At 42.4% G+C, this 11,572-nt stretch overlaps 1 protein-coding gene across 1 annotated transcript; it reads right to left on the minus strand.

Annotated features, from left to right (window-relative positions):
- Positions 1-6,665: 6,665 nt before the first annotated feature.
- LOC311507558 (uncharacterized protein) lies at positions 6,666-11,431 on the minus strand. Its single transcript, XM_084571930.1, has 2 exons — positions 9,651-11,431; positions 6,666-9,531 (listed from the first exon to the last, which is right to left on the minus strand). Exons 1-2 carry the CDS (start codon positions 10,191-10,193, stop codon positions 9,385-9,387), a joined length of 690 nt encoding a protein of 229 aa, XP_084428056.1. The 5' UTR covers positions 10,194-11,431; the 3' UTR covers positions 6,666-9,384.
- Positions 11,432-11,572: the final 141 nt, after the last annotated feature.

The following is an 11,572-nucleotide window of genomic DNA, read 5'->3' on the forward strand; positions in this document are numbered from 1 at the left end:
CAACAATAGTGATATTTCTGTGCGCACTTATCCAACAATATAGCTAATATGCCACTTATGACAGCCACAGGGTTGGCCTTCCTCTGTGTTGTCTTTTTGGTAGGCTGTGTTTCTTTTCCCTCCTTTGAAGTGGCTGCTAGACAGAGCAGGGAACTGGAACTTGATATAGGAAGAGATCTCGGTAGCAATAAGATGTATAAATTCTCGAAAAGCGGCAGGGCCAGATGTGTCCAATGGCAGAGGAAGATCCACTGTATAACGAAAGATGCACGCTTTGTGGATAAAACCGTTGCAAATAGATGTAAATAGTTGTAAGTAATTGCATCTGTAATTTGTACAAAAAAGAAAAGTATTCGTAAAAGTTGTTGTAATTGCTAAAGAGAAAAATATTGTAAAAGAGTTTTCTAAAGTGTTGTTATTAAATATGATTCCCGTTTTTTTAACTGTCAGCCTGTTTGGCCTGCCACCGCCACAGGCCTGAACCAACGCAGATAGGCCTACTAGAGGGGCTAAGGTTAGATGAGATGTCAGACACTACGCCAAATCCATATATGGATCCACAGATTCCAGATCATCTGTTGCCAGCAACTCCTAACCGACCTCAGAGTCAGCAAGCTTAGCAGCCAGAGCTGAGACGGCTGCTCAGTTAGCCGCAAAAAAGGTTGAATTCGAAAAGGAAAACCTCATCAATGCACAGCATCAAGACTTGAAACGATTTGAACAACAAATGGCTCTTGAGGCTATGGAAGCCAAGCTTAAAGTGGACATTGAGGAAGAGTCACAGGGAAAAAGTCAAAGATGTGGCTCTGCATGCAGCAACGTGATGGTTCCTTGATGGAAAATTTAAGTAAGTCCCAGATAAAGTTCCATTTTAACCCGAATGCCCCACACTACGGGGGAATGTGGGAGAGAGAGATCAGGTCCCTTAAAGCAGCTCTCCAAGTCCCCTTGGGAAGTCAGACTGTTTCAGAGGAAGTCTTGCACACAGTTCTGGTTGAGAAAGAAGGTCCACTTGGTTACGCCTCCTCTGACATAGCAGATCCAGACCCTGTTACACCAAATCTCCTTCTCATGGGGTGTTGAGATGCTTCTCTTCCACGGATCATCTTTGACTTTGACTTGACTGGATGAAGACAGTGGAGACATGGCCAAGTGCTTGCGGATCGCTTCTGGTCCTGTTAGACACTACCTTCCAAACCTACAGCTACAAAATAAATGGCACAAAGAGACACAAAAAGAAGCAGTGGTACTGTTGATGGACCCCCACTTACCCACGTAATATGTGGAAAGGCATCAGGACCATCACAGACTACAGCGTGTGCAGGTCAGCCATGATCCCACTCTGCCTGACATCTTAAACAGCTTCTTTGCACGCTTTGACTCTCCAAGCCGCAGAAGGACTGTACACCTTCCCGAGCCAGAGGTGCAACATCAGCCTCTCGTCCTGCAGTGGTACCAAGTGACCTTGAGGAGGATCAACACCAACAAGGCTGCAGGTCCAGATAAGGTGTCGGGTTGGACCCTGAAATCATGTGCTGACCAACTGACAGAAGTTTTTCTGGACATCTTTAACCTGTCCATGCAGCTTTCCACGGTCCCTGCCTGCCTGAAGTCCTCCATTATTGTGCCTGAGCTAAAAAAAACAGCCATCACTTGCCTCAACGATTACCGTCCCGACGCTCTGACCCCAATCATCATGAAGTGCTTCGAGAGGATCCTCCTAAAGTACATCAAGGACGCCATCCCTGCTGGCCTGGACAGCCTACAGTTTGCCTTCAGAGAGAACTGTTCTACGGAGGATGCTGTCTCGCTAGCACTTCACACGGCCCTGACTCACCTGCAGCATCCGAACACCTATGTTAGGATGCTATTTGTGGACTTCAGTTCAGCCTTCAACACTGTTCTCCCGGACGTGTTGGCCCTGAAGCTCCACAATCTGGGTTTGTCAGCATCGCTCTGCTCATGGATCAGGGATTTCCTCACCAACAGACCCCAGGTGGTGAGGATAGGGGACTCCACATTTGCCCCATTGATCCTCAACAGGATCAATGTACCTCTTCTTGCACGGAAAATGTACAGAAACATCAAAATCACAACCAACAGACTGAGAGCCAGCTTCTTCCCCAGAGCTGTCAATCACGCCTCCTCCCGCCCTGCACACACACACACACACACACACACTCAACCCTCCGACCTGACACGAATTTCGTTGTGCTCTCACATAAATAAGGATTCTTGATTCTTGATTCTTGAGGTCTGTGGCCTGTAGTCAAAGTTTTGCTTCTCTTACATCAGTCAGATGGAAGGACCTGAATCTTGTGTAAAGACTAATTATACTTTCCCTCTTTGAACAACACCTAGATCAGTAACTTGTAAATGTTAAGGAGTTTATATGTACAATTAGAAGGGGCGGCTGTTAAATCCCAAGTTACTTCCTGTCTGCATCTTGTGATATCATTGCTTTACCATTCCTCCAAAACCTATATAAGGCCTCCCAAAAGGCCTTGAGCCCCTTTTACCTCGAAAAGACCAAAGACTTTACATGTGAGTGAGTCATAGACATTTGTGCATGGACGGCACAGCGGAGAGGTGGTTAGCACTGATGCACAGCGAGAAGGTCCCGGGTTCGAATCCATGGGCTGACTGGGCCTTTCTGTGTGGAGTCTTCCTCCCACTGTCCAAAGACATGCTGGTTAGGTTCATTGGTGATTCTAAATTGGCCGTAGGTGAGAATGTGAGTGTGAGTGGCTGTCTGTCTCTCTGTGTTAGCCCTGCGATAGACTGGCGACCTGTCCAGGGTGTACCCCACCTCTCGCCCAGCAGATAGGCTCCAGCAGACCCCGCGACCCTTCACAGGAACAAGCGGTTACAGAAGATGAATGAATGAATGTTTGTCATGTGCTTGTTTGTTAGGTTATCTGATTTATTTCTAGGTGTTTTGTTATTTTGGTCTTAATCCACCCCGAAGTTACCATCCACTCACTTTTAATTTGTTTCATTCTTGTAAATAAATTTCTTTTTCTTTATATTGGAACAATTTGTGTCTTGGTGGCTACTTGGGATTGGACCTAACCATGTTAGACACCCTTAGACGGGCCATAACATAAACTGGGGGCTCGTCCGCTTTCTTTTCGCACTTTGTTTGTGCTAAGTTCGGTGAGTATTATTATTTTTTTCTTCTGGTTGGCTGTTTTTTTTTTTTTGTTTGTTTTGACTTGACTCTGCTAAATGTGTTTGCGCACAGGCTCGTAAATTGGGTGAAGCTGTTGATTTGTCTAAGTCACATGTGTCAAACTGATCCGTGAAAGGGCCACTGTGGCTGCAGGTTTTCATTCCAACCATGCAGCAGCACCCCTGACTTGGCTCAATCAATCAACTGAACTGCCTTCACGCAGTCATTTCAGGTGTCCTCTTGCTTGATTGGAACAAAAACTTGCCAGCCACACCCACTGCATGGGTGCTGCATGGTTGGAATGAAAACCTGCAGCCACAGTGGCCCTTTCACGGATCCGTTTGACACCCCTGGTCTAAGTCGTTCATGGCTACATTAGCTGAGGGTAAGCTTTCCTCTTCAGTATCCCCCACCACTGAGAGTCAAAATGTGTCAATGAGTCTGACCTTTTTCTCAGAGTTTAGCTTACATGTTATGAGGGAAATGTTGATTAACGCTCCGAAAATTGATCCGTCTTTGTGTCTGTCCTCTGTTGTAGTGCTGAGGAAAACGGAGCATGTTTTTGTTTTTTGTTTTTTCTGGACAACAGTGAGACGGTGGAACCAAGACTCAAATTGGATAAATATCATTATCCAAGTGGTGGTGCCAACAGAGTTTCAACCCCAAGTGCTCAGTCTTCCTCATGACTCCAGCTTAACTGGACACTTTGGTGTTAAGAAAACGCATCATCGTGTGTTGCGCAGCTTCTTTTGGCGCAGGCTGAAAACAGACGTGGTGAAATACTGCCTCACCTGTCACACATGTGAAGTTGTGTGGAAGCCCAATCAACCTGTTGCGCTGGCCCCCCGCATCCAAGCAGTGTCTGGGGAGTCGTTTGAATGGGTGTTAATAGATTGTGTTGGGCTTCTGCCAAAAACTAAATTTGGACATCAGTAGACTGTGACGTGTGCTGCGACACGGTATCCTGAGGCCATCCCACTGCATGCCATCAAAGCAAAACCTGTTGTGAAAGTTCTCATTAAAATGACACGTATATCAGTTGGCCTGTGAAAATCTGGCACAAATGAAGCGTCAACCCAGTTTACAGTCCCAGTTCTCCGGTCCATACACAGTTCAAACCCCCGATCGGAAGAGAAAATCCAGAGTATGTCACATTAACATGGTAAAACGTTAGCAGAGTGTTCCCCCGCCGCCTCCTGTTGTGCCCGTAATGTCTGTGTCTGCTGCTCCTCTCTGTAGCCTACCATCTTTCTGACGACGGGTTGTCGAAGACAAGTGGTTTGATGCCAGCTGCTTGTTTGAGAAATTCAGAATTACTGAGTGATTTGGAGGTTGTTTCTTTTAATTTTTTTTTTTTTTTGGCTCATCTGTCTGATTGGGCTCGTGTAGATATTATTGCTTTGAAGATAATTTGTTGCTTTTCTCTGATTATCCCCGTTAAACCTCTGTCGTGGATCATGACATTGATGTGGAGGGCCACAAACCCATTAAGCAGCATGCATATGGAGTCAATCCCAATTTGTGGCAAAGCTGGACCTGTTAAAAGGTTACTGGCAAGTTCCTTTAACACCACGCGCCTCCGAAATATCTGCTTTTGTCACCCTGACACTTTCCTCCAATTCACCATTATGCCATTCGGGTTGCGCAACACTCCCTCCTGAGAATATGTAGCTGTGTGATTCAGAACATCTCCATTACCAGCTATGCAGGTGGAAACTGGTGAAATGCATGGTTTAAAAATACTATAACCATCAGTTTTTGACCATCAGTTTCTCTGCACTTGAAAGCATCAAATTCAGTAGGTAATCAGTCAGAACAGATCTCATAGGGCAATATCAATTCGCTTCCTTTGCTCATGTCAGTGTTGAAGGGAATGAGCAAGTAGATATAAGCAGTGAGGCATGAAAGCATAGAACTTCAAATTCTAATAAGTGAAAATGAAGTCAAGTCAGTAATTAAATCATATTCACATTCAGGAACGGCAGGAACACTGGGGCAATAATAAAAGAGGATGGTGCTTATAACATATACAAAAACAAGCTGGGGTTGGGAGAAAAGTAAAATTGAACAGAAAAGAAGAAAATATTATCACTTGTCTGAGAACTGGCCATACAGGTCTAAATTACTCATTAGAATAATAACTGTAGAATAGGAAGACACACAAACAGGAAAGTATTCACACTGCAACCAGCCAGAAACCATTAAACATGTCATTCTTCATTGCAAGTACAATACACAGACAGATCATCTATTCCAGGCGTTAACACCATCCACCATTACATCATCATATTTTTAAAAAGTCAAATTTAGATAAAAGAAGATGAAGTAGTTTAGAAAGGTGAAGAAGTACACAGGCAAGTGGATTATTATCACTGTAGACTGTGAAGGATGGCGCAAAATACAAATAATCTCAAAATGTTTGGGTGATCGCCCATTTGAGTGCAAGAAACTCTAATTTGACTGAATGCAAATGATAATTCTTCTGTGCTGCACTTAAAGTACGAGAACCATATGCAATGACACAAAGCTTTTCATCCTGTTTCTGATATAATACAGCACCTGATCCCAGGTTAGAGGCATCGGTATGTAGAATGAATGGTTTTGAAAACTCTGGAAAACCTAGAACAGGAGGCTAGGTTAGACAGTCATTCAACCATTATAAGGTAGATTGGTGCGTTGTAGTCCAGTCAATGGGAGAGCTGGATGGAACTCCACTGTTTTGCTTTGTTTGCCACTTTCTCCTTCTGTTTGTCTGTACTTCAGTTTCTGAATGTGCTTCAAGTAGATCATACAAGGGGCAGGCAGTAGGGGGCAAGGGGCAAGTTGTTGTGTTTCAGGGCAGTGACTGCAGCAGTGTCAGCATAGTCTGTCCTGTTTCCTTCAGTCGACACAATCTGCCCAAGATACCACACAGATACCACACTTTAGCATTGGACAGATCACACTTTTTGAGATTTATCCCATGCTGCCTTAGCTGCTGCAACATCCTTCTGACATGGTCCAGTACAGTAACTAGACATTCCCAGCAGAGCCTCAGTATTTGACCGGCACAGCTTCAGTTACATCAGTTTACAAACTTCAGCTTTATACTCTTGTCAGTATTTTTCTTGTTTATTCTTGTTTTTGTCTGTTTTCAGGACTTTGTTTGTTTTTAGTCATTCATACATAAAAATGTAGGAAATTCTTTGGGCTGCAAATACTTTTAAGCGGTACTAGACATATGGCAGAACAGTCTGGTGAAAATGGGCTTGTGCATGTACTAGGGACCTTACGATGAAGCCTGTACAGTAGACAGATCTGTTGTATGTTAACCTGTTGGTGTGAAAAAGTGGAATAAAGCCTCAGTTAAGATGCACCTCCGGTTGATCCTTACAGTCGCTAATCAAATGTTCTTCTAACTCAGACAAAGAAAAATCCACCCAAAATTCAGAATTCTGCAAAAATTACATTTAAATGTAATATTTAAAAAGATTTTAAAAAATAAATAAAAGACTACTGTACCAGAATTTATTTATTATTTTTGTAATGAATGCAGACGTCAGGCAGGAGCCATTCAGACAGTGGTGTCATCACACACTACACACACACAAAAAAAAAACCACTAATACAATATAATGTCTTGTTCAAACCAAAAAATAAGTAAGATTAGCGCATTGTTCTGAAACCACAATCAATTCAGGTCAGGTCGATTCGAGCAATCAAACAAACAAAACAACAGATCTAAGACCAGTTAGAGGGTGTGTTCAGCCTGCTTGCAGTCACTTTCATAGGGATTTGTTAGCAGTGAGAACACATTACTCATGAACCAATATAACTAGGCCTCCTGTGTTCGACTTCTGGCTGGGTGCAGCAGTGTGACTTCACAGCATGTACCTTAAAATTGTGTTTTCTATGCTTAACTTTGATGCATAAACTTAATGAATTTGAACCACAGCGCAACAAAAAATGCCAGTGCACACTTGTTGCTGGAGCTCCTTTTTCACTTAGATTATTTCCTACAATCCACATTTTCTGTAACATGAGAACGTTGTCTCAATTGCCCTGTAAACGTGCCAAATGGAGATTAAAATTGTCACATATTGTATTACATTTCTGGAGACCTACAAAACAAATTTGATCACAACAATGCAGTAATTGCAGTCAGGAATTCCATGAGAAGTGTTTTGAAAGTCTCCAAAAACTTCTTGAACTCCTGAGGCTTCTTTTGTTGAGTTCTTACCTGAAAAACAACAGATGAAGACACAACTGCAACTCCCAGGCATTGACCACCACCCAAAATTCACCATAATAGTCCAAATACTGATGCTGTTTTGAGGTCAGAAAGCGGATTTTCCCCGTTGACGCGCTTAGTACTTACACGTCTAGTAGCTGGGCAACAGTGGTGGGCCATTTCATTTTGGGCAACTGTGCAACTTACTAGGTCTCCATTTCAAGAATTACCAAACTTGGTCTTGTTTGGGCTGAAACGTTGTACTGTTTTGACAAATACTATTCAGTTATATTAATATTCATATTTACATAATCATGATGCTGACAAGTGGTGGCAGCAATAGTTTTCTCCTTTATGATGCTACACAGCAGCCGTCTTCAGTTGTTTGTGGGCCTTTCCTTTAGTTTTGTCTTCAGCGAGTGAAATGCTGCTCAGGTTGCGCTGGGATGAGGTGACTGGTCATTTCATAGCTGTTTTGAACCACACCTGTGCTCTGCACTTCACTGTATATTTAAAATTAAAAAAATAAAATAAATAATAAATAGGGCAGACAGACAGTTGTGACTAAGACTTAGGAGGACATTCAACGTCTCTACCTTCAAATACTCCTGGATAGCTATTACAATAGGTTTAGGGTCATTATCCCTGTATACTGTGAAGCATCAACTTGCTTAGCTGAATCTGAGCACACAGCATATCCATATCCATATATTCCCTATTCTTGATGTCCCTGCTACTTTAGAAATCAATTAGTTTTGTTTTTGCAGCCAAAGAATGTCCCGTTTCACTTTGACAACTGACAGTTCCTTTTAACAAATATCGTGAGTTTACGGCAACTGTTTCTAAATGCAAATACCTTGAAAATGCCTTGAAATAACTTGAGACCTTTTACCTGTGTAATTGAGGAAGAAAATATCAAGTAATATCCAACATCTGTCCTTGAAACAGCTTTCTGAGTCAAGCGTGACTGTGTATAAACTTGCATCTATGCCTTTTCTCCAATTTAGATGTAAATACCCACACATTTAAGCACAAGTCTGTACTTTGAGCCCATATTCATGATATAACTGTGACCTCAATAAACTCTGCAACAGTTAAAATAACAACAAAAAAACATATTCGTATCCACACATATACTGACCTAACTGTACATATAAAACAAGCATCCACAATTGTGGTATATTTGCAGGCCATAATGATAATGATGTGTGGTCTGCACTCAGGCAATGATGAATAATGAATTTTGCATTATTTAGACGCTTACAGGCATACATATGTGGAAACCATAAAGTGACTTTCTGCAGAAGAATGACTGTCAGATTAATCAATAGTGACAATAGCTGTTACATTCAGCACAACTTTCAAGCCCAAAAAGTTTTTGAAAACTGAGTCAGCTCACTGAAAGTTGTGCGACATTGGTAAAAGCTCTACAAAAATCCATTAAGTGGCCCTTGAGACAAAACTATTTTGACACGTCACACAATCGAAATACCTCTTCGCATTGTCCAAAAAAACATAATAATCAATTAAAATAAATGGTGTGGGCACATTTTAGTTGCCACTCAAATTGTGGTTATGCTCACTATATCATATAATATTATATGCATCTACAAGTAGCTCTTTTAAGTGTTAATGTTAATTATTGACTGTCAGCTACGATGAGTAAAACTAACTTGAGACCAGATCAGCACAGCTTGATTACTAAGAATCATCATACAGCGTGACACAGCACCAGTCCCTTTTCAGTCTTAAGCAGTATCACAAAATACAGAATTTTAGGTAAAAGTGGCTGTCCATGTCCTCCTTACATTTTTTGTTGTTTGTCACCACTGTCTGTTTCCAAGAAGATATAATTAAGACAACCTTGTACTTCCAAATTAAGTGCTGCTGGAGATAAAAGTGTACAAATCAACAGTTCTGAGCCATTTTCAAACGGAATACACTCTTAGTTTGCCCTCAGTCTTATGTTCTCCATCACTGTGCAGGCCAACTGCTTCTCTTTCTACACCTCCTCGTCCTCCTCATTCTTTTTAGTCTCTTTTCTTCTTCCTGCAGCCTCTTTCTTGCTGCCATCTACTCGTCCGTTTGTGTCTTCATCACCACCAGCCTCATCCTCAGCTTCTTTGGAGTCTTCCTTTTGATCCTTTCCCTGCAAATACAAGTACAATTTGGAATCAAAAAAGCAGCAAAGACATGCAATACACTATACATAAACTGATAGTTTTATGTCTTAAACCAAGGATCTCTGCGTGCGGTGAAGGGGTGTACCTGCACCAGGCGGCTCCTCCTGCGGCTCGGGACACGGGCCTTCATCCTCCGCGACAGCGCCAGCAGTTTGTTGTGTCTCTGCCTCCTTTTAACTTTCTCTGCCTCCTCTCTCTGCTTTTCCTCCGTGTGATCCGAGTCCGACTCGTCCTGCCTCTGCAGCCTGCTTCGCTTCCGAGGCTGCACCAGCCTCTTCGGGTGACCCCTCTTCTCATCTTTATCGCCCGCCTCCCCTTTATCCTTCTGCTGTTCGTCTGTGCTGGACGACGAAGAGCTGTCTCCCAGAAACGACCGCTTCTTGCGGGTCACGGAGCGGCTGTCGTCGCTGGATGTCGCTCCGGACTCGCTCCGGTCGTCTTGCTCGCTGGCCTCTGGGGAGCTCTGGAAGTCAGAATTGGATCCTGAGAAGGAGGAGGAGGAGGAGAAAGAGCCCTCGTCACTGTCGTCCAGAATGGAAGCGGGCAGGCCGATCTGCCGCTTCTTCGACGCGTCCACCTTGGTTTTTCGCATCGACGCGAACATTTTCCGCTTGTATAAGCTCTCCATGTCTGTACGTGGAGCCGGAGACCAGTGGCATTAAACGCAAATCCAAAAAAAAAAACGACAATCGAGTAGCTAGCTAACCTTTAGCGTCTGTGCGTCACAACGACAGCATGTTTTTTTTCTGCACTTAAACATTCACCATGGCGCCTGAATTCACCTCTGAGAATTATTTTGCAGTCTGTTCGCTGTTACGCTGCGAATTCACTGTGAAAGAAAGGACACCGAACGGAAGATTTCCTCCAGTTAAGACACATATGCATTTTTACTCCTTCTTCTTCCTTTTGACTTATTATTGTTGTTGTCATTCTTATTCTGCGTCTTCGGTTTGGATTTGTGGCAGTGTTGACGCCACTGTGCGTATTACTTCCCTCTGCAGGATAAAATGATGTAGGTACAACGACGTTAGATCTTTGTACATAGCCGGCGCAGACAGAGCGCTTGTTTTTTGACATATAAAGGATATTTGGATTAAATACGCTTAATGTGCGCAGTTGAAGAAAGAAACCGCTGCTTGCGCAAAATTAAAACAAAAATAAATAAATGTAAGTTACACTGAATAAATACAATTGGATCATCGTAGTCGAATCAACAAGTGCATTTCAAACTAAGAGATGAAGTTAACGAAGTTAAAGATCACACGTGTAAAAAAAAGCTGCAGACAGTGAGCAGATACAGCGACAGGCTCACTACAGAAAAGCTTCTTTCAAAAAGGGTGTAAATATGGTGAAATACATTACATTGCTTTACAGTTCATTGATAAAATGTCCTCCATTCATTTAGAACAGAATCATTTGTGTTGTCATTTGTTATTACTATATTTTCATGAATAAGGAAAGAAAGTACGAGAACACAACATTCCATTCAAGTGCTGCATTGTGTTATTTGTATCCAAAATTAACAAAGTCTCATGTGCGTTCAAGGTGTGTCTCACTAATAAAAGCTCCCTGCATTACAACGAGTAGGCCTACCTTGGAATTACTGTATATACAAAGGAGAAACACCTTAACCTCCTAATTAAAATACAATATCTGACACAAACTATAACATAAAATAAATGGATTGTTCATGTGGATAAAAATTTGACTCACTTCCAACATGGATGCCTAAAACACTGAGTACAGGAGCAAAGAGCTCTGGATACAGAACAGAGCAAGCATCACTATCTGACCTATCGGACAGAAACAATATTGAAATTGCATACAAGAAGGAGCTGGGTAGAGAGGGTAGAAACAGTAGACAGGCTAAAACAAAACACCCTGGATAAGATTTATGAATCCCTCAGCCGAGCTGTCAACTAACCTATTGACTTATTTGAGCTGAGCTTGATTTTCTGGCACATACACACCAAATCCTACTATCCTACTTAAAATTTCATTGCACTT

This window comes from Chelon labrosus (genome assembly GCF_963514085.1).
Source record: "Chelon labrosus genome assembly, chromosome: 22".
Taxonomy (NCBI): Eukaryota; Metazoa; Chordata; class Actinopteri; order Mugiliformes; family Mugilidae; genus Chelon; species Chelon labrosus.